This window comes from Wyeomyia smithii, chromosome 1, assembly GCF_029784165.1.
Source record: "Wyeomyia smithii strain HCP4-BCI-WySm-NY-G18 chromosome 1, ASM2978416v1, whole genome shotgun sequence".
Taxonomy (NCBI): Eukaryota; Metazoa; Arthropoda; class Insecta; order Diptera; family Culicidae; genus Wyeomyia; species Wyeomyia smithii.
In genome coordinates, this window is record NC_073694.1 from 15,884,621 (window position 1) to 15,909,294 (window position 24,674).

General features: G+C 41.2%; 1 protein-coding gene across 1 annotated transcript in view; it reads right to left on the bottom strand.

Moving 5' to 3' along the window:
• Nucleotides 1-553: 553 nt before the first annotated feature.
• LOC129718990 (protein scalloped) overlaps nt 554-24,674 on the bottom strand; it is a 362,904-nt gene continuing 338,783 nt past the window's right edge. Inside the window, exons 5-8 of the mRNA XM_055670289.1 lie at nt 19,605-19,814; nt 19,327-19,547; nt 19,019-19,253; nt 554-1,536 (exon numbers count right to left, since the gene is read on the bottom strand). Coding sequence (XP_055526264.1) covers nt 1,423-1,536; nt 19,019-19,253; nt 19,327-19,547; nt 19,605-19,814 — 780 coding nt within the window. The 3' untranslated portion in view covers nt 554-1,422. The remainder of the gene's footprint in view (nt 1,537-19,018; nt 19,254-19,326; nt 19,548-19,604; nt 19,815-24,674) is intronic.

Sequence of the window (24,674 nt, forward strand, 5' to 3'; positions counted from 1 at the left end):
GAAACCGACAACAAACGAAACAGGAATATTGTCCAGCGCTCTTATTTTCTGTTACCGTTTCTATTATTTATTCTATATCTGCGCTTGTGTCTGTGTGTGTGTTCGTATGAGTATGCATGATTCTGTGTTCAATATTTACAATTGCTCTGCTGGTCCGTTGTTAATTTTGTGTTTTAGCTCGGGGACATTAGTTAGTTTGTTTGTTTGTAGAAAGACGAAAAAAACAGTATGGCTAACGCGTACTCAAGTTCGCTGTTTGTTTTATGGCGAAACTGCCTTCATCTTTGTTTCCACACAATCATAATCAATCCGTAGTTTGTCCACCTGTGTTTGTCTGCATGAGATCAATGCTGATTGTTTGCTTTGTAAGTGTGTGTGTTTTGCATGAATTGGTGCGTCTGCTGAGTTGGGTGTGTGAGTATGATACTACTAATACTACCACGAAGAGGAAAACAAACAAAATATGTAGAACACTGTCTAAAGACTGTCTCACTTCGGCCAAAAAGGTGAGGAAGAGTTTTTTCTCTCTCTTTCTCTGTTTTCGTTTCTACAGTTTCGTATTTTTTTTACACAAATTTCTCTCTTTTTGCTGTAATTTGTTTCTTCTTCTTTAGTTTTGTTTGTCACGTAATATAGGCACTGTTTTTTCATCTTAAAATTTAGTTTCACGATTTGTTTTTCGTTTTTTTTTCTCTTCAAAACAAACAATTTAAAATAGTCTGTGTCTGTATGAGTGTGTATGCGTGAGAATGTGTTGCTGTACGGGTGCTTCGGTAGATGTGGAAGTAAACTTGAAAGATACGCACACGAATTGTTCTCTCTGAACACCAACACCGTAGAAAGCAGCGCCGTGGCATAGTAAAAGCAGGTTCGTGGTGGAAAATCGAAAGCTCACTCGACACCACCACCGGTGGACGAGGAAGGCTCCTGATGGGACTGGACAGCCGCCGGGAAGTCATCGCTGGCTGGGCCGCCCAAACCGCCGGTAAATTCCTGCTTCACCGACCTGCGGTGCACGGCAACGGCAGCAGCTGCCGCGGCCATCAAGTTGTTATAGTGCTGCTCATGGGACTCTACCGCTGAACTGGGCTCGGAGGCCACCACGGTAGCCGGAAGTGCCGACAAACCGCCGCCCGCTTCAACACCTAGTCCCAGAACCACCGCCGACGTTTCGTCAACGACGGCCGCCGCAAGAGCAGCGCTATTCTCCACACCCGACACTCCACCTACTCCTGCTCTGTTATCATTACGGTTACTGCTAGCGTTATTGTTATTGTTACTATCGTTACCGTTATTGTAGCTATGGTTACTTAGATTACTTAACATTAGGCTGCTACCGCTGCTGTCAACAGTTTGGCTCTGATTTTGCTGCTGCTGTTGCTGATGCTGGCTTACGGTAAGGGACATGGAATTGATCTCATGCTATTCCTTCACCAAACGGTAAATGTGGTGCTGCGCTCCGTGCTCCGAGGTGGACACCTCGAATACGAACGCCACGCAGAGCAGCGTTTCGTCGGTTTCCTTGTTGGAGACGACCTGGGAAAAGGAAGAAAAAAAATAGATGATATTTAAATCACTTTCGTATTGTTAAACATTTTTGCAATCATTTCTATACTACTTTCTGATCATTTTCATTCTTTTTTGGTAAGATCTGAGAGGATGTCACTAAAAAGAAGCAATCTGGTAGGAATAGGGCTTCAAATTATAACGAAGAGACTTTTCATGGTCGTCATGGTCGTCACCACCTCCTCCTGGACAGCGCCGGCATCACACTATTTTCCCAAGTGGGTAGTAAAGAGTAGGGAAGGTTCATGGGTGGCCTTCCGGCAATTAACCGGAACAATCGCCATTGCGGACGATTTATCGGATTATTTATCAATTTCCACGACAAAAATATTGGAGTAGATCTTACGCTTCAGTTTTACCCTGAAACTGGGGCGAGCTAGGGGACGCCCCATCTCTTCTAACGATTGCTTCGAGTGGGCCAACGGCATATCCCGCCAGTACATTCCTTTATGCATTTAATAATATTTCTAGATGAACGATCCAACTTTTGGCAGGCACTTCTTACTATAAATTTCCCCGTTCACGGCCAGTCCGGAGCGAAAGAAGAGCGGCTTTGACATACCCTTCTCGCTGAATGTCAGCTACAGTAGCACCTTTTCGGGGAACTTGGTGTGTGAAATGAACTTCAACTCGGAGCCTACTTCCTTCATGGAGGGAGTAAAATAGTAAAGTAAAGTAAAGTGCCCTGCCAGTCGTTGCCATCCATTTTCGCCAAGTAATTTTCACAGTTTGGCCGGTGGTACCATCCTCCGGACCAAGCGCACGCAGTGATGTAGCCACTTATCCCTCGGTCTTCCTCTTCAGCATCCTTCGGAGCTTCTTATCGCTCAGGGTCGTCGGCCGTTCGGGACCGGGCTTTCTTTCGATGTGCTGATTTTTGTCCAATAGTGCCAAGATATTGTAAATGCCGGAATGGGCTTATCCGGCGTCCACAAAGTCTCGCAAGATATCCGCTTTCGACGCGGCGGTGTACCGTTCTTTGAACGCGCACACTTTGGAATGAAGTAGTTTCAATGTTTTCGCAATCATGGTTAGAGTTCGAGTTAAATTTTTTGTGCTGACTCTTGGGTTACTATGTTGGATGCTGCATGGGTTATTTCGTTAGTACGTGTGAAGACAATTTTCGTGCATTTCCTTAATGCAAACGTTAAGGCTCAACTCTTTATTTAAAATTGAAACTTAATCGGACTTCTGGTAAGGCTTCACTTACAGTAGAAGGAGTCTCACTTTTTTGACCAATGAAAAAAATTCACAAGAGCAGCTCTTGAAGTTTTCGAAAATGAAATTTTATTTGATAGCGGATCGCGTAGAAATGCATGAGCTGTAGCTTTATAAACTCTCGCTCAACGACATGGCTCGTACATTTGCGTGACAGTTTTAAGTTTCGAACATAGAAAACATTACTTTTTTTTAGTTTTATTCGATAATTCCGTATGGGTAGGTACCCACAGGGATATTTTCCGAGTGAGTACCACTACTCATACTACCCACATCAACCGCCTGCCCTGCTCCTGGATTGGCCGGTGCCTGACAATTCCTTAAAACCATCGTGCAAATGAACCCAACCTCGACTCTCCGGAGATTACCTAAGAGTTTTCTATGAACCTGCTCCTTCTTATGGATTGCCGATGCAAACGGAACCAGATCCACGCTACCATTTTGATGGTGTCTGAAATCCTCAGTAAAGTACTTAAAAACAAACCTAAACCAATCCCACCCTTGATGGTAGACACTTACTAACACATGCTCGAAAAGGCAAATAGCTACTGTGTAACAGAGTTATAAGTCTCCTCGAAGACCTCGTGTCTAATATCATACACACAGTTTAACAGTCCCCTAATATCTTTCCGGGGGAGCAGAGAGCGACGGTGTACGAGATCAAAAATGCTATCGAGCAGAAACATTCAAACGACATATTTTAGACTACCATTTCTCGACATTATCGAGTAAATAAAAACTTGCAGGATAACATCGAACTTGGACGGAAAAATACTCAGGCAAACGTTAACGAATGAGAAACAGATTATTGCACGTCTTGCAGGGGAATGACTGAAAACCTTCTCCATTAGCGCTTGTCAACTTCTCTAGGCCTGCTTGGCAGTGCCTACTTCGTCACCCGTTTTTTGGTTATGGAGCCCAAGTGTTCGTCATGTCATAGGCTGGGAGGAAGAAACGGATACGAAGCTGTGTGAGTGTCAAAATGAACCAGAATGAGCTGTCATTGACTGTCAATTTGAACCAAGGAGAAATAAGCATTTTTTTGCGATGAGTATTGTTATAACGTCGATTATCAAACTTTCGCTTCTCATGATTTAAGGCTTTGGTTACAATTTCGGACACACTTCATCACGGTCAAACTCGAAACTTTGAAAAAACTTTTATACAATGGCAAATTGAAGGAAACACAGACTCGAAAAATTAGTCTGTAATATTTGCACATTCAGTATTCCTTCCTTTGAGTCATGCATGCGTCACAGCAAGAAGATAGTTACACGCTTTCAGAAAATGACGCGTGTTCTCTGTTTTGAGTGTAGTATTCGTTTCTCTCTTCCAGGTCATAGGTATTCGAATCATCCAACGTTCAGCGCTTGTCGGTCCAAATAGATTCCAATAGGGCATCCCCTATGCAACTACGGTTGTCCTTATAGATCGTCAACGGTTGCATAACGGTTAACACCAACATCATGCAGAAAACCGGCTAGCAAAATCACTCCAGCCACGTCAGTATTCAATACCCGTGCTTCTAGCTTGACCACGAGACTGTGGCCGTAAACTTCGAACAACAAGCCACTTACTGATTTGCGAACCACCGTGTCCAACTCAGTATAAGAGAAACAATCTTCGTTGAACTTGAAGTCTCTTGTAATAACAATTTTGCCCGCCATTTTGTTCCAAAGTTGGTATCCATTGGAGCGTAGCCAATCATTACCATTTCTTGGTGTCTTATTTAGTTTCTCTGCTGATGCTGAAAGATCCGAAGATCCGTCAATCTGTCAAGATATGGTTTTGGGCTCATTCAGTTTTCTGCAAGGTTTACGTTTCCAGCGAAAACCACCGTAGGGCAACCGCTCATGAAGTGCGTTGCCGTCGGAGTCGCTTCCGACCACAAAATCTTAGCAGCTTTTGAATTGGGCAGAATTGGTCGGCGTGCGACCAGACCGAACCAAGCGCCATTCTTTTAAATTTGAGTTTTTGACACCAGTAGATGTTAAATTTGATAATCTATCTTTCATGATAAAACTAAATCATTTGAACAGTTTATAATGGTATTATAACAAAATTTCTTTGCAGCAGTTTGCAGGAAACATACGGGGTGGTTAAACTTTGATCGCCGATCACTCGAAATAAAGTTTTTGGCGCTTGGTTCGGTCTGGTCGCACGCCGACCAATTAATCTTAGCTTTTTTACCAGCGTCTGATCAAAGCGTTCAGCTACCCCGTTTTGCTGTCAGGTGTCTTGATTCTTGTAGTATTTGAATTGATCATTTGAAAAATATTCGCGGCCTTGGTCCACGGTGAAATTTTTATGTCTCACCGAAATTCTAAAGACAGCAAGTACATATTGACATGAACGTACGCCATATCGATCAGTTCATCGTCCTTCTTCAACACCGCACGGTTCTGGCCATCGTGAGCTACTTGACCGAAAGCATTTTTTTCGGAAATAACAGCAGCAGTACAACACTTTGGATAGTAAATTCAACTCTTTTGTTAAACATACTGTTAATTTGACCAGGTTGGTAAACGGACCATCAGTGTCAAGTAAAATAGACCCCACACGTGGTCCTAAGCCATTTATCTAACCACTCCTATCCCGAGTTCCACGCGGTGCCTGCAAACTACTAGGGTATGGACAACCAAAAGAAAATCGGGTAACCAACCCCGGTGGGAACTTGATCGTATGCTGACAGGGAAGGAAGGTTCGTCCGAGTTTCCGAGCGTCTGTCTTCCATCTTGGGAGTAGCTCATAACGGCGTCTGTACTCCAGGTTATGGGCGGCCGATTACCGTCTTCGTGCCAACGTGGGGCGCTGAACAGTGTTGTGCACGATGGCCCTCCGGCGAGACAGGGGGTTGGTGCGCAGGCCTTACAAGCCACACTCACAAGTAATGAATGAGGACAAAAAAATCCGGACTGGAAAAATAGGCACAGACCCATGCAACGAAAACGGACTAACGATTGGAAACTCGGAACGTGGAACTGCCGGTCTCTCAATTTCTCAGGGGAGGAGTACTCTCTGAAGTATTGAAATCCCGCAGGTTCGACGTCGTAGCATTGCAGAAGATGTGCTGGAAGGGCTTCTTGGTACGTAGGTTCCGGGATGGTCATGGTCATCTACCAGAGCTACGGCAACACATGTGCTGAAAACAGCTTTTATAGTGATGGGCGAGATGCGGAAACGGGTGATTGGGTAGTGGCCCTTGAAGGTGCAGTAGACTGGGACACGATTATATGGGAAAAAAGCAGTGATGGCATGAACTCGTGCAAAGTTGAACTGAGTAACACTTTTCCAAATTTGGATCCAACTTGAATCTGCTTCCTCTCGATAGTTTGAGTTTTTTTTCACCGCACACTCTGATCGATTGAGTTCAAATGCGTGCAATGCGTGCAGTGCACGATGAATCCAACGATGCAGGCGTTAATGTGACGCGATGAGTTTTGTTTTGAAGTAGAATACTTCTCTTAGGAAGTTCGGCTACATAGGGATGTGAAATGAAAATCCGAAACCGAAAAAAGTGAAAAATATGTCCAATTTCAAATGCTTATAAATCGGTTAGTATTCGATAGATTTCCTTCGTTCTTGCAGCAATAGATTGGAAAATCTTCTAAGATTCTTCCCAAAATAAGATAATTGTAATTTTACTATTCACACTATTGTACTATTGAAAATAGTCAAGCCTTGTCAAAACGAAAAATTCGACCTCTGATTGGTCGTTATATGCTTGCTTCCCAAGCACGGTCGACAGGATCATTATCTTGCAATTGAAAATATGCTATTTGGCCTATATAAGAGCCTGCTTCAGCCGGAGCCGCTCATAATAGTTCTAGACAGCGACAACAGCAGTTGTCCTTCCTTAGCAGCAGCACTAGCCCTGTGGTTGGTCACGACGTCTCAGGAGCAGCGCTGTTTTGACGTAGGACTACGTCTAACCGCACTATATCGAGATACATTCCGCGAAAACTTAAACCAAGATGTAACGTCGGAATGAAAGATTTCAAACGGTTATACTGATGTAACCACATGATGGATCACAATAGTCAATATGTCGTTGGATTGATAAAATGATGGACAATTTTGTGATTCTTCAATCTTCCTTATCACTTCATTGTTAAACAGTAAAAATTGAAAAGTTTCAAGGTCGAATTTTCACCAACAATGTACCAATCATAAGCGAGCACGCCTGGCACAGACTTCATGTATAGACACCAACTGCCTGCAGAGATATCCTGTATAGCAGTGGCAAAAAAAAAATTGACAGAATCTCCCCATCCCAATAGGTCAACTAATGTTAGCTTCCATGAGCCTAGACTATTTTGATGTCTTGAAGGTGAAGCTTTTTCGGAAAGTTCGTAACCACCTCCACTATCAGAGAGTATTACGTTCTGCTGTTAACAAGTATGTTAATGTTAATAAAACTGATGTCTTGAAGGAGAATATGATGGCACAGGCAACAGTACTGCACCGAGCAATGTATAAACAGTAGTCCACATAAGCACTGATGATGGTTGCATGTAGCAGCCGAAATACGTATCTGCGGACGGTATTCGATTATAGGGTATTCGATTTTTTGTGGTAGAATTAGGTGCTTATTACGGGAGTCCCTTCACGGTGAAATCAGAGTGAAGTGAACAAAACCCTATTACGGGACTCACGTTAGAAAAAGCGACGTTCCGCGTGGAATTATTACACGACCATTTTGAACGGTGAAATGATTCCACGAAGATGCCATGAGTCTTAAAGTTGATTGATTTGTGATCTAATGGTAAATATTGGATTTATTCTTTAATAACGAAGCGAATCAAAATTTGATCCGTGCCTTAAAGCGGTCAAATTTTCATTTTTTTGCCCGATGAAAAAAATGCAAAATAGTTCAGGAAATTTGCGATACCGAAAAAAAACATTTTTTTTGATGCCGAATGTCTTAGAAATGCATCTGGTGTTATCTAAAAAAACCGGAAAAACAACTTTCTGGGAATTGGACATTTTTGAGCTGGGAAACAATCTCATTTCACTTGTCCTATTCTCAATTTCACTTCACTGTCAATCTCACTCTACGGAGGTGATTTTTGTCACCTCACTTGAGGTGGAATCGGGAATAGGTCTAAAAAAGTGAGCGTGAGAGTGAAATATATTTCACCGTGAAGTGACTCCCGTAATAAGCACCTTAAATGGAAACATAACCTATTCTTAATAAGAATTCTATATGATTTTTCGGGTGCCGCAAAATACGCTGCACTGCCGGGGACAACAAAATGCGTTGTTTATTTTTGAACTCTACACTCTGCTTTTTCAGATATATTTAAATAACTGAATATAGGGTATCAAAAAGACAACAGAAAACCAAAATGCTCCGTACAGATCTTTGAATAGGTAGTTAAACAAGCTGTACTGATGATAATATTTTACTAGCTCAATGAATTTAGCGCAATATGACAATACTAGTTGCATCCCGCGGAGGCGGTATAGAGGAAAACCAAATTCATTACATCTTGATATTAGAGTTCCGGCATTAGTATTTGTATATTTCAATTGAATTTTTTTGAATTAGCATTTGTAAGGAAATATAACTTTCCATAACCTTACTTGTAATTGAACAACGCTATGCAAACATTAATTGCTAACGCTAATGTTGTGCATCACTCTAGCCCAGTTTATTTTCGAAGATAACGGACAAGTAACTTTCAAATATGGTATCTTCGTTGTTCTTTGGTATCTTGAAACTGATCAAATTTTGTCTGATTGATTTTGTATACTGATAAAATGTTTAAATTGACCTGAATTGAATGTTAACATGTTCCTAAAATTCTATGTCACTTTCAAATTTTCTATGAATATTCATTTTCTACTAAAACTGTGCTTCGTCATCGATATTTTTCCACGAGCTTGTAACTGCAGGAATAAAAAATTTATGTGACATCTTTGCCGCTTTGTGATCGGTGAGTGAACCAACTTCAACAAGACAAATAGATATAGAAGGAAGTTTAATTTCTACTAAATCGTACTCAATTAAATATTTAATAAAAGCTTGCCTCTTCGCTTAATAAAGAAAATTCGCTGTATTAGAATGAAAGGTATTCATCAATGGTCCAGAAATCAAACTTAGGGGGGAATTTGGGTCTAGAGCTCTATAGCAATATTTTAGGGTGACCAAAATTTAAGTTAAGTATATAACTTTTTTTATTTTTGTAGATAGAAAACCTTGTTCTACAATTTTATAGCTCCAATAATTTTAAGTAACTTGGTAAAAAAAGTTTTTCTCTAAAACATTGCTATAGAGCTCTAGACCCAAATTTCCCCCTAAATTTGATTTCTGGACCATTGTGAATGTTAAAGAGAATATTTTTTCTTCTAAAATAGAGTGCTGCAAAGAAATAATCAAAATACAGACCCCGTTCGATTTTGGCAACACGCCAGATTTTTTTCTGTTGCCAAAATCGAACCATGCCAAAAATGAACGGTTCTTTTTTCATGACTTTTTGACTTTTTAGGTGGTCAAAGACGACTTTAATAGTAGAAATAACCACCAAGTTTTAGTTTCAAGTCGATTGAAGTATCGCTTGATGAATTTGGGCTGACGACCTAGATACTTGATATTACCACCCGAACCAGAATACTTTCCTGTTAGAAGATTTCCCAGCTGGTCTCGAGGGACGATGCTGGCCTAACAAGCCAGTCGTCGTAGGTTCGAATCTCGGCCCGGGAGAGACTGTTAGTGTCAGTAGGATCGTAGCGCTAGCCCCGCAATTGTCCTGTACACTTAACAGTTGGCTGCGAAGTCTGTGTATAATAAACAGAAGGTCGAGTTCCGATACGGAATGTAGCACCAAGGCTTTGCTTTGCTTGTAGTCCTACGTCAACTATGCGGTCGTGTCTTGCATACCACCCTCCTACTATTTTCTTTTTTCTCAGCGTGTGTCGCCAGACAGCCATTATTCCCCCCGTGTTGGGGCAGCATGATGATTGCCATCAGGAAATCGAATTTCGGAAATCAAAATGCCTTTTTTAAGGCAAATAAACAAGTCATTGAAAGTTAATAATTTTTGTCAACGCAAGCAAGCATTCTGTGTTGCATCCTAGCAATTCACATTTGTCGCACCGTCTAATTTACTGAATGTGAAATAGCTTCCACAGAGCATGTTGTCCGTGTATCTTAATTCCCCCAATGTTAGGGCAGCTCAAAGGTTGTAATTAGCAACCGGTTTTGAACCGCAACATGCTTTTTTCAAGGCAAATAAAAAAATAATTGAAGGTTAATAATTTTCTGGCATCAACACAAGCAGACATTCTGTGCGGGATGCAATCAAATTCTGTTGTAGTTGTCTAATTTTTACTTTCACTTTATTTAGTAAACCCCCCACTGTAGGGGCAGCGTAAAGGCTGCGATCAGCATAACCGACATTGAATAATTAACTGCCCTGTTAGTACGCATTCACAAAAGCAGTTAGTTCGACTATGCAGAGCTAATATGTAGTCGATTCAATCAATCAGCATAAACAGAATTTCGTCGTCTCCCAGCTGCCAAGTTGCAACATGATGCAACACGCACCAGCGAGCTAACGAAATCGCTTGATGTTACAAACCGCAATAAGATACGGGTTAAAACCGTTGCGTGTGTGAGAGCACCATCGGTGTTTATTCGCTGGATACACTATCTACTGTCTACTGAACGCAATAATCTGCTTACATGCGACGGGAACATTCTCTTCAACCAAGCTGCACAACACGACACAAAACATGTTATTTTGTTGCTTCAATGAGAGTGCTATCGGTCCGGTTCGACAAGAAATCATTTTTGTGCATCCGTGCTACGAAACTGAGGAAAAACTTTAGCAACTGAAAAAAGAGGTGGAGCTTATCAAATGATCGCTCTGAGCCGGAATGAAGTCACACATATTTTTCAAGTTATATCATTCCACCACGTACGTAAAATAATTCATTCCTATTTTCATCCCTATATAAGAGCCTGTTTTGGTCGAAGCCGCTCATAACAGTTCTGAACAGCGACGACAGCAGTCCTCCCTTAGCAGCAGCGGAAGCGAGCGGTGGGTACCATCGATAGCGGATAGCGGCCACAACTGTGGCATGGCTGCGGATAGCGTTGCAGTCAGAGTTGCCAATACAATTTTCGATTTAACTGGAAAAAGGCGGAAGAAAAAACTGGAAAAAACTGGATCCCAAAAAAATGAAAAAAAAAGCAAAAAAGTGATTGTGAGAGTGCTTTTCTGTTATGGTTCAATGACAGTTTTTTATACAGCAACTAAAGAGATAGCTCTTCGTAAAAAATACTCATTTTAATCAGAAGTGTTTTTCGGGCTTACATTTTGTTAAAATTATGTACTGAAAAATTTCCTCTAACAGCAGCAAAATTCAAAATACGCAATCAATCTATCTCAAAATCAAAAAATAGAGCAGCATTTTCTTTCGTTACATCAGTGAAGTTGAACTTTTAATTATTTCTGACTTCGCTATCTTTTGGTATCTAATTCTTCTAACAATTTTTTAACTGCTCCGCAACAGAAAATAAATAGATTTTTTTTTTAAATCTATTTGTTTGGTTTCATCTCAACCATGTCATGCAATCTTTAATTTGACTGTGCTTCGTGCGAGAAGATAGAATACTGAAAATGCTGTTAAGAATTGTTAAAATAATTTATCAATCTAAAAAATTTTCGTTTTAAAAATATATCCGAAAATCAAACGGAGCTCAGCGAATAAAAAACTGGATAAAACTGGCAAATATCTGAAAAAACTGGAAGATTTTGGGAATAAACTGTTTGACTGGATCACTTGAAAAAAACTGGAGGAATCCAGTTTAAACTGGAACATTGGCAACTCTGGTTGCAGTTGCTCAGCAGTTGGGCCAGCGTATAGCGGCCACAACTGTGGCATGGCTATGCATAGCGTAGCTGTTGCAGCGGGTATATCAGCATCGATAGTAGCAGGGTCAGCTGATGCAACGACACTCCCTTCACTAAAATGCTGTTTCAGCGTGGTAGCGGGAAGCATCAGCAGCAGGCTTGCATGAAGTGAATACATCAGCCAGCAACTTTCTCTAAGGCCTCTGCCATAGTAGACGCGAAAAGCGGCGCGAACCGATACGCTCGGCCGTAGGTTAATGTACAGCTCTACTGATGGCTGAACATTAACCTACAGCCGAGCGAATCGGTTCGCGTCGCTTTTCGCGTCTATTATGGCAGAGGCCTAATGGGAAAGTTGTATCATTTTGTTCAGAAGAATATTATTGTCGGTAATATTACAGAGATGCGATTGCGTAAATCCGATTTTGAATTGAACAATTGTTCTTTTGAGAACGAATTAAACACTTATTTGAAGAGTTAATAGCTTTTGGTACCAATAGCAGTATAGTGACAGCCTCAGCGGTAGATGCAGATGCAGCCGGTACTTCCCTGAGGCCGATGTAAAGGTAAATGGGAGCAGCACGGCGAAACAGTTCGGGTTATGTTTAGACCCGCGTCATTTTTCGTTGTTGATATTCCCCACATGTAACGACGCGCTTTCGTATGATAGCGGTGGTATTAGCGGTAGATGCATTTGCCAACAAGCCGTGTCTAGTTTTCAATGTGAAAACACCTTTCTCACTGTGTTGACCGTGCGCCTTAGTCCTCATTATCAAGGTAACACAGAGATGTAAGATAAACACTTCATCCTATGATAAATTGAACAATTGTCCTTATAAGGACAACAAATGAATTAATGAAGATTTAATTTTGAATTAGAATACTTCTCTCAGGAAGTTCGGCTACATAGGGATGTAAAATGAAAATCTAAAACTGAAAAAAGTGAGAAAAATTTCAAATGACAATAAATCGGTTAGTTTTCGATGGATTTCCTTCGTTTTTGCAGCAGTCGATTAGAAAATCTTCTAAGATTTCTACCAAATGCATGAAATTGCAATTTTATCATTCGAACTATTGTACTATTGAAAACTCTTAAGCCTTGTCAAAACACAAAATTCGACCTCTGATTGGTCGTTATACTGCGCTTTCCCAAGCACGGTCGGCAGAGTTATGGACCTAGTAAATTGGGAATGCATCATTTGGCCTATATAAGAGCTTCATCAGATAATAAACAAACATTTCAACGGATATTAAATTGAACAACTGAAATTTGAAAAACACAAATGATTATTTTAAGAGTTAATATTTTCTCGTTTTGCGCTACACGCAAAAGTTGGATGGTGCGAAACCAGTACAAAATTGTGCGTTTTTAGCGCAATTGTTGATGTAATTCGGAACCAGTACAATGATTGCGTGTTTGGCATAACGCAATTAATGCTCTAGCGTTTCTCCAATGTATTTGGCAGCTCCAAACTACTACACCTGAACAGTTTCAACTGGTATCAAGCAGCATTGCAAAGCGAGCGAGAAGCAAAACCATCCTCCTCCTTTCTGCTTGAGGACGAAACATATGCTACGCTTTTCAAGTCTTTTGCACACACGCTTTCGAGATACTTTTTCTTCTTCATGCATTCCTCTGAATAGCAGCAAGCACGCACCGACAGTATGAGTGAGACTAACAACACTATGGTATCAAGTATGTACAGCACCGGTGTCTCGCTCATTTCGTGAAGCAATGAAATATCGCCTTGCGCGTCGCAATCCGAACCGAAAGAGAAGCGAAAGAGCAACCTGCAAATTGTATATGATGTGTCTAGTCTAGTCACTAATACACTCGACGCGAGAGATAAAGTGTCGGTATATGATACATATTCTGATTTCATTCTATGTCAATGTATTCGCAGTACAACTGTTGCGTTATGCGTTTCACACATTTATTGTGCGATTTCTGTGCAACATTTGTGCGAATCGGGAAGACACAATGATTGTACAAGACTTCAACTTTTGCGTGTATAATCCAAAGTTAATTATCTTCATCTACATGCATACTCTGATTATTATTACATGTTTGCGTCGCTTAGTGTTTGGCTACGGTCATGCAGAACGCAAATAACGGCGCGATGCGATTCGGCAAGACGAAATCTGTTGAAATGTATAGCTCTACTTCGCCTTAAAAAGAGCTGTACATTTCACCACGGTAAGGCGAATCGCATCTCGCCGGCATTCGCGCTCTGCATAACCGTAGCCTTTGTTCCGTTCCCGTTTAATGATGTCGTATTAAATGTGCATATTACAATTCGGCAGCACTTCAACGTCCCATTTGCACAAAATTTAAAAATATTCAATGAACTTCATTCAAAATATCAGACAAAAAGAAATGACAATACTGCCAACTGACACGCAAGCAGCCGGGTTATCTTTCTTGTAAAAGTATTCTACTTCAACCTTGCGGTCGTGTCTTTGCATACAACCTTCTTGTGATTTTTAGATCGAATTTATGCTTTCAAAGGACAATGCAACAAACTGTTGCAGCAGACGCGGCGCGAATTTCATCGCAATTCGATTTTTATGCAATTGTTGTTATGCAGGATTCAAACTCAAATCTAACTCAAGTGTAATGCACTGTTAGTAGGGTTTACGTGCAAACCGAAAATAAATGTTGAAGCCAGTTTTAAAACTCACTTGGATACGAGTGCAAAGTCACACTGCCTACTCTGGAAAAAAGCGATGGTGTTATTTTTCCGCTCCCATGCACGTTTCGTGTTCCTTATGGGTCCTATAACAACTGTGTAACTTTTCAGATCGATCGTTGGAACTATATTTTTGTGCCCGGTCTTTGAAGTTTCCATACGATTTTATATGGGAAAATCCACTTTTTTTAAACTTATTCTCTAGAGATGTCCAGTTGGCTTCTAAAAATATATTGATGCATAATATTTGTACGAAATTCTCTTGGGAAAAACTCTCCCAAAGACCGTAAGGCGCTACGATACTTGTAGAAATAGTTATTCACCCTAAACTGATTGAAAGTCTGACGAACGGCTCACCATTGAATTTTTCCAGCAACACTGCTGCATCATGCTGCTATTGCAAACTTGCTTGAGGATGAGAAATAATTTCGCATGGAAGTAAGCTTGAAAGTGTAATATTTGCTCTTACTATCTTCAAATAAGATTTGACACGATATCATTTTTCATCACATGATTGAATTAGCATGCTGCAGCAGTGTTGCTGGAAAAATGCAATGTTGAGCTGTTAATCATACATTCAATCAGTTTGGGGTGAATAACTTTTTCTTCAAGCATCGCAGCGCCTTACGGTCTTCAAAAGAGTTTTTCCCAGGAAAATGTCCTACAAAAATCATGCATCCATATATTTTTAGGAGCCAACCGAACATCTCTAGAGAATAACTTTTGAAAAAGTGGATTTTCTTATATAAAATTGTATGGAAAGTTTAAAAATCGGGCGCAAAAATATAGTTCCACCGATCGATCTGCAAATTTACACAGTCTTTGTAGCGAAAAAACCATCATTTTTTTTTCTCAAATAACCGTGTCCCAGTCTAATGGACAAGGTTCTAGAAGGGCACACGTTTATCAAAAAATGCGTATGGTACGGTGCTTCACTAGGCTCACCTACTACGAATGGAGGAAAACGAAATAGTAGGGTTGTATGAAGAATACTGAATTCCCGGACCCCAAAAACAAGGACGTCCTTGTTATAACTGGAGAACACCTGTATGAAGTGCACTAACATATCGGAGAGATATCTCCGGGAGCTAGCTGATGACAGAGAGAGGTTTCGAGGCTCCGCAGACAGGATGAAAGTAGTAATCGAGGAAGAACAAACGGAGGGAGATTCGGATTCGAATTTCGTTAGCTTTCCCGATGAAAATGACACTTATGGCAACTTCGAGAGTAATGACGCCAATGCAAGTGACTGAGAACGACGCCTGCTTCCTGCAACACAAAAGGTGAGTAGCTCGTCTTTATCTAACAGATATTAGCCAATTGTTTAGGAATAATGAACCAAAAATCTTGAAGATAGAACACTCAGAAGAAGCGAACTCAACAATATACAATGCAATATGAAATCTTACCTAAACATATAAATAAAACATAAATCATACTCAATCTAAGTAAATGTATTGTCATGTTTCGTTTCAGCCAATAAAGCATCTCTTCTACCATTTCACTTTCTGTCTTCTCCTACAGGTCATTCCAGGACCGTGCGAGATCTGAGTGGGCACGTTCGGCGTGGACACCAGCAGCCCTCAAGGTGGCGAAGGAGCGAGTTTGTCGAAAAAAAAAACCTCGGAAGACCGTTGCTGACTTGGGTGTGTCAATCAGGACTGCCCGCGCACCATCATGATGAACGATCTCGGAGACGGGCCGTACAAGAAGCACAAGGTTCACAGGATAACGGAGTCTACAACGCGACACGCAGGTCGGGAGTTCGTGTTTTCTGATGGGAATTTATTTGTCTTGCAACAGCCTCACAATGGCCAAGATGATCGGCTGTGGGACGTTGGCCGTCCCACATAAACATCACACTGTTTCAGAGCGCCGCGTCGGTGATGGTTTGGAGGGTATTTTCCAGACGTGTGAAGCTCTCACTGGTATTTATCGAGAAAAACGTGAAAATCAACGCAACATACTATAAGACCAAGGTTTTGGAGAAGGTTATGGCCTTCGGAACCTCTACAGTATGGATTACGTTGGTCAACAGGACGGCGCACCGGCGCATACAGGGAGTATCGTCCAAGCGAGGGGCCGCAAGTATTTGACTGATTTTCTCGATAACACTTTGTGGGCTTCCAGCTCCACGGACCTTAATCCCCTGGACTTTTATGTATGGTCGTACATATTAGCAAAGCAGTGCGAACATAAAGTGAGCACCACTATAGACCAATTTAAGAAGCTCATTTCTAAGTTCTGGGGTGAAAGGCCGATGGACCAGGTAAAATAAAACGTCTCAAGCTCGTCATACAGTACAAGGGGGAGAGCTCCCAGCTAATATGTTCTTAGACATTCAACGTTACCTTAATTAAAAATTGACTCAGTAGAGAATATCCTGCATTGCCATTTTTTTAAACATTTTTAAAGTGTATTCGAACTTATTAAACACCCTGAAACTAGCGCGACTGGTTAGAAGCCTGCGCCTACTATTGGAAGAAACCGGTGCGCTGTACAGTCTAGCGCATATCTCAATCAAAAATGCCTCATAAGGTTAAATTTATGAAATCTGCGTCTGTGAAAGGGTATCAAACTTGCAGAGTAACTTGAGACAACAGTATAGGCTTGTTGATAGCGCCTGTTCGTTAGCCTATTAGGTTGGTGAATGGTTTGACACGTGTCACCTCCACGAGGTGCTGACTGGGGTGCTAGTAGCCTTGGCGAAGATCGGCTAATCAATCTCCGATGGAAGGGGGCGTACATTAACGTCTGATCCGGAGTGGGTGACTGAATCACGAAATGCGGTTATTGGAAACTCGCTCCTTGAAATGTAAGAACTCGCTAGGAACCCATCGCTAGGATGGGTTGGAAGATCCGCGCCAGAGGTCACATGTTGACTACGGCTGTGACACGTCAGAGCGGAGAAAGATATCGAACAGCTAGAGCCGCTGAGAAGAGACTTCATTGCCGGAAAAAACATTAGCATTGGGAGCGTGCTCTTTCAGAGGCGGAGGGTTGCTTCTCCAGACACCATATGAGGAGCTTCTACGAAAAGATTACTGGAACAAGAAACCGGAATGTGTCAACCCCGGAATCAGATGACCGATAAATCAGAAGTGGGAATAACAGACAAGCTGGAAAGATCCGAGAAACGGCCAGGAAGCTGAAAAGGATGCCATTTCTGCCGAACTCTTCAAAATCGGGAGCAAATAATTGTATCGTGCCATTCGTCGGATCATGCTGAGAATGTGGTCTGCTAGAGAATTACCCTCGCACTGGTTGGAGGTCTCATATGACCGATCCGCCGCCTAGGCTGTGGCATAGCTCTTCTCAATACCATGTACAAAACTCTCTCCCGCATCCTGTTCTACAGACTGAGGCTCTGGTTATAGTGGATGCGAATAGCGGCGCGAAACGATTCGCCTTGCGTGCATCAATGTATAGCTCTACCTAAGCTTAGCATAGCTTGACCGACTGCACATATCAATAGTTGCACTCCGTGATTGATCCGAATCAGTAAAATTGTACAGTTAATCAACTGAATGGGGTTGGGAGTGACCGACCATTCTCACGTCCTTGCAATCAGGTGGGAAGAGGTAAGGGATGTTAGTGTGACCCTTGCTTTTTGGAGACCGTGTTTACCTCTGCATCTCCACAAAGGTCACGCAAAGCGAATCGAAATTTGGACATAGCTATTCGCGTGCACTATAACCATAGCCTGAAGCCGTTGCAGGAAACCTTTTATAGCGAATGCCAAAGTAGTTTTAGAGGGAACGTCTCACTACGAACCAAGTGTTCAACTTGCAGACTAACCATCTGTTCATAGACTTCAAGGCAGCGTACGACTCAGTTAAGAGTTATTGTAGATAATGTCCGAGCGTGGTTTTCCAACAAAACTAATTAGACTGATTCGTGCCTCCCTTGACGGTTCCACATCGTGCGTCAGGGTAGCTGGTAAGATATCGGACTCTTTCGGGACGATAGATGGTTGGAAGCAGGATGACGGGCCGTCAAACTTATTGTTCAACATCGCATTGGAAGGTACTATACGGAGGGCTGGTGAGCAGAGGAGTGGCACCATAATTACGAAGTCCCATGGGCTCCTAGGTTTTGCGGACGATATCGACATCATTGGTATTAACCGTGAAGCAGTGGAAGAGGCCTCTGGACCTTTCAAGAGGGAAGCTGTGAGACTAGGGCTTGCCATGAACTCTGCCAGAACAAGGAACATGGTGGCTGGCAGAGAGCGTGATAGCGCGTTGAATATTGGTGCTGCGGTGCTGAAAGAAGAGGTCATGGAGTACGGACACTGAGAGACATTGATCGGCGAGCTCTTGGTATTTTTGAGTGTAAAATTCTTGGCGGCAAACTGGAGAATGATCAAGCGGATAAAACATAGCAGGTTTCAGTGGGCTGAGAATTATGAAGCTTAGCAGGAATCCCCAAAGAGGCCCGTGAGTTTGGGGTAGACCTCACATTGTTTGGATGTGTGCCGTCAACGAGGATGCCCGCGTAATAGGAGGTGATTGAAGGTTAGCAGCTCAAGACCGAGTGACATAATCAGTCTGTCGCTGTGAAGGTAAAGTAAGTGCTCAGTCTTATCTTCTGTTTTCTTGTGTTATTCATTTGCCCTCATTTAAGTACTGCTTGCACTATTCTAATATCCTTCTCTAAATAATTATATATTTCAATAATTACCTGCAGGATGGTGAAGTTCTCCAGCACACTGTTCATCATGTACTTCTCGGGCAGGCGCTTCAGCTTGTTGATAAAGTTGATCATGTAGTCGCACATCGGCGATCGGCTGATCCGGTACACGTACCGGCCGTTCTCGAAGCGGGAATACTCGGTTTCAACCTTTTCCACCACCTGCTTGCCGAAGGAGCACACCTTGGTCGAGCAGGTGATCACCATGTTGTCGTTGCTTTCGTAGCTGTGGGAGATGAGTTCACGATCATCACCATGGAACCATGGGTGAGAAAATAGACTGCTGGATGGATACTCACTGACTACTGACACCGTAGAAGGCTCCCGCATCGCTGGCGATGTTCGTGTTCAGATCCGCCCAGAACTTTACGAGGAAGAACGCATTGCTCGGACCCTTTTCGTACAGTTCCTTCAGGCCGCCGGCCTGCGGGAATTTGTCGTAGATTTCCTTCACCTCGACCGACTCGAGCAGCGGATGGGCCGGCTGGTCGCCTATATGTACAAATAAGTGCTTGTGGTACTGCAAAAAAGAGGGGTTGAGATTCGAATGCCACCATAACTGTTTCAGGTTACTCACAGTATCTTCAACACGCAACTCCAGGTAGGCACTGTACTCGACAAGCCGGAACTTGTGCGTCGCTATCGCTCGGCCTTCCCATGGGTGAGCCGCCTGGAGGCCACTATCGGAGACGGCGGTCGCGGTTTTCCCTATCGGACCGTAGGCGGCTTGGGCGAATGGTTTTACGTCCTGTGATGTGCTGGGCTGTAAACCGGGCTGCCAGAATTGCTGTGAATAAAGGGTGAACTGTGAGAAGCTAATCTTCTATGGTATAAAGCTATTAGTGGAATGATAACGAAAAAAATTGAACAAACATAGGACAATGGTTGGCGTCACAATTGTTAGAATGTTTTAAAAGCAACGTCGACAGTGATCTATGAGTACGATTTGCTTTTCTGTCAATAATGATAAATCGACAATGTCCAGAAGTCGCCTGGCACGAGCAGTGCTAGAGTGAGAATGAAGTGCGGGCAACATTTTGTGCGTGAGATCAATTTGGCCATGCAATCTGTAAGTAAGGTGACAGACGGCGTCAGAGTTTTTGGTGCAAAACCAAAACATCTTTGGACATTAGCGGTAGCAGCGGATTCGGCACGGCACACTCACACACAGTGACAGGCAGCTGTAGTGGCGAAGCCACTTGCGATCTAGCAATAATAGTAAATAGAGGTTAAGCAAAAATGAATAATAACGACTCCGATCGCTTGAGCGATCGATGGAATTGGCCAATAAGTGTATGATTAATTCGAAACTACAGGCTCCCTCCTCCTCCGCCTCCTCTTGCGGTAATCTATGACAGGTTTGATTATCGGTCACCATAATGTACTCACAGCCTCACTCACTTTCTGTGCTGCTGGGAGCTTAATTATTATGAACTTATTGTAGGTAATTGATGACGAAGGCGAAACAGTGAAGGCGCGATGAAAATATGATGATGATGGCAGGGCAGCCGCAGCAGCAGCAGTGATTCAGTCCGATTCCCATGTGCCTTCTGTGCTCTGCTCTGACACAAATTATCGGAAACAAGTTTCCGACTCGCGCGCTCGTGGCAATTGCTTACTACCGCGGATCATTATGATTGGATGTCAGCAAATAATGAGACATCACCATGCTGACTGGGTGGTGTGTTAAACTGATGACTCAAACAACGTCTTGATCCGATCCGATCCGATGCCTCCTGAGGAATGGGTAGCGACATGGAGGGTGGCGATGGTTTGTTTACACTTCTGCTACGGGACGATGTGTTCGCTACTAATTATTCGATGAATGTCAGTGACTTTCGTCCGCTGGCGGACAGTTTGTTCTCGTTTGAGGCTGGCAGATTGCTGCCATATATAGCCATATATTATTGTGCAATCGCAGATGGTGGCGCAATTTTCGAAGAATTTAATAATGTTACTTAAGTCTACTTTTAGTTTGTAGGTAAATCGGTTAAAGTTTATTTAAATTTCGTCTAAATGTTTCTTTTCTAAAATTATTCACGCACACCTTAAAATCAATCCGGACGAGGTTGCGATTCGCCAGCGTTGTAAATGATGATAAAATGCGAATGGAATGTCTTTTTCGTAAGCCTATAAAATCGCATCCGAGCGGTCTGGCCACGAGATACTTCTTCGTGCCTTCCAAATGACTTAACGATTATAATTATCTTCTTACGTCAAAACAATGTGTCAACTTGAATAATCTTAATTATACCCGCGATAACACCGGCCGATGATAACACACCGGACTGTTTATCACGTTAGCATCAAATTTACTGCCCTTAGCGTCATCCGTCGCCGGAGTCAAATTTCAACATTAATTACTGTTGACTACAATAAACCATTCGAATTTTTTCACGAAATGGTCCCATTAAAATACAAACACATTTCTATTTTCTACGAGTCTTTCCGTTGTTGTCTTTTGAAACCCGAATAAGACCGGCTGCCCAATCAGTTATGCTAATCAAAAAACCATAGCGAGAGAGAGAGGCATGAAATTCGAAAGCTCCCGATGCGACCCATCCCAGATCGCGATTTCCCTTCTCGCTCGTTGTGACAATCGATAAAACCGACTGACCGACCGCCGATTGCGAGCTATTAAAAAAGAAGCGTTTCTTGGACAGGTTTACGACGGACGACGCACGCAGCCAGCCCCAATCAGAGCCAGAGCGGTCGTTCGCTGATTAATGGGTCAAATGTCCGCGTCCGTCCGGTCGGATGATGGGAAGGAAACCGGTTTGATTTGGAAAAGAAAAAAACATCAACCGTTTCGATTTCGGGGACGGAATTTCAAACCACTCACACTTTTACACACAAACTGATGAATCGAACAGGAACGGAACTGTCAAAAATATCCACCACAAGTGGTGTGAGTTTGAGTTAGCGTGCGAAAAATGAAATAAAACTAAATCAAAAGGTGAGTAATCAGACGGTCTACACGGCCAATTAAATGTTTTGTTTTTTTTCCTTCTGTTTCACTTTATCGTGTCAATTTGCCGGAATGGTTCCGGTAGATCAACAAACGAACGAACGAGCGAAAAAAAACAAGCCTCTAAATAGAAGCCACTTCGTTTCGGGTGTTGTAATTGCGAGCCTCCCAAATCGATTACGCAGCAACGGCGCTGTATGGATAAAAAAAAATAGGCTGTTTTTGGCAATCGATAAAATCTTCCGTCCGGTTTAGCGGCTTGGAGGACGGTCCAGTTTGCCATCACCCCACAATAGACAAGCCAACCAAGATGAAAGGGAAATATCCCGCGAGGTGAAATTAGTTTCTTTCCGTCCAGCTAAACCGCTGTTCGGTGGAATGACGGATGTAGAGTTTGAAAGAAGGTGGGGCACGATTTTTTTCTACCGAAACAATAACTAGATTCGCGAATACTGATTATTTAAATAAAACGCCAAAACTTATAATTATTTGAGAAAGAAATAGATGTACAGGCATCCCAGTATTATGAACCAGCCTACACTTTGTATTGATTTTGCGTTTGTCAATAACTTTTGATAGTCAAATTAAAGTATCATAGACGAGCACAACATTTTTCTGCATGCCTTTTGAGCGAAACCGGCCCTAGAGTGCAAAACTCTCAGAAATGTTTAACTATCGACATTTTAGGTAGTGTAAAAAATGGTACTAGGTCATGCTCATTGATCCTGAATTTTTATGATCTTGCTTCGAGGTCAATATTAAACCTATAGAATAGTAATTTCTAAACTTTGAGTACTTTGGAAATTTACAGAAGCTTCGTGTTGTCCGTTTTTTTTTTGCAAAATTCTTCAAGATAGAAATTTGTGTTGCGATTTTAATTTTTCACTTATGTGCAGTGTTATGTTAGTTTTAAAAGTGTTTTGTATTACGATTTTTTTATTTTGCCTGGATTCCGTCTACTGAGCACCTTGAATTATCCGATTTGTGTTTTGTTTCCCTATTTTTTTTAATTTAGTTTGCTACACAGTTTTCTCTACCTTCTATTTCCTCAACTTACAGTAGTTTACATTTCCCCCCTCAGTATTTCAAGCTTCTCGTTATTTTTTTTTTCACTTTGCAGATTATCTGAAAGATCATCTAAATTTTTATTGCCGACTTTCAAATTTCGTTGCATAATCTTATCTTCAGAAAGTTTCTTTGATTTTTTCCGGATTTAAATTTTCAGGTTTTCTTCTATGAGTTGTTTATTTTTGTGTTCGTTTCTTAAATATTCAGGGCACTTCTGGCAAGATCCTGTGTTGTGTTGTAGTTTCATGAAATATTTTTTTTTGTTTCTTCAGTTCGACATTTTTTCTAAGTTTACTGAACTCCGTTTTCAAGGATTGATGTAAATTTTTTTTTGTTTCGGAATTTCGCTGGATTTGAATTTCTTCTTTCCGTTTCTTCAGGTTTTGTCAATTTCCTTAGTTTTCTCAGATGTTTTTTCAGTTTTCTCAATTCTTTAAATGTTTTTTTTTTTTTTTGTATTTTCGGTTTTCTTTTGTGTGTTTCCTCCGTGTATGAATTTTCTGCTTTTTGTTTAATTTTAAATTCTGACTGATCTGATTCGATTTGTTTTGTTGCTGTTGTCTGTTTGTTTCTTTTTTCTATTTCTCGGTTATCCTCAGTTATATTTCCCATTTTTTGCTTTCTATTTCTCGGTTTCTCAAACCTATTCATTTATTAATTTTATTATATTTTTCAGAAAAAATATTTAGTCTATTATTCAATTAGACTTTTCAGATTTCCCATTATTTCGGATCAAAGATTACTGATTTTTTTTTAGTTCTTTAGTGTTCCTATTTTCTGTTTCTGAATATTCTGCTTGCTCGGTTCGGTTATATTCCACTTTCCCAATTTTTTTCAACGAGTTCTAAGTTTTTCGGTTTTCTTGTGTTACGGAATTGTCTGTTCTCTCAATCTCCCAAATTTACCTAATTGTTTTTGGTTGGTCTTTTTATTGATTTTTCTAACGACTCCGAGTAATCTTTCTTGATTGTCGGTTTCATCAATTTAATAGTTTTGTTCTCAGTTTTTCTTGTTCGATTTTGTGACAAACTTTAGCATATCTCCATTTTTTGCTTCTTTTAAATTTTTAATTTTTAAATTTAATTTTTTCTAATCGGTTTGTTTTAGTTTTTTTTCTTATCTAGGTCTTTTTAAAAGTTTTTTTTATTGTTACAGCTTTGCAGTATTTTGTTTGATTATTATTCTCAATTTCTTCGATTACATTACATTTACATTTTATGTATTATCGTTACTTTTTCTGTTTTGTCTATATTTTTCTTCAGATTATTTGTTTCTGTTTGCTTATTTTATTATTTCACTCTTTGTTTCCCTAATCATAAAACTTTTAACTGTTTATGTTTATCAATGTTCGGATTTTCAAACAGTTTTCTCAGTTTTTTCTTTTCCGATTTTAGTTTGTTTGGAGATTTGAGTGTTTTATTTTGATTGATTTCCTCAGTAATTTTTTTGTTTTGCCGACTTATCTCTTTTGCGAAGTTCTTAGTTTTTACCGTCTTCCAACATTCTGTTTTTACACGTTCTGAAATTTTTTTTCAGTTCTTCGATTTTTTAATTGCAGCTTTCCTATGTTCCTTACGTTCAAATTTTTATGATTGAGCATTTTTTCTAGAT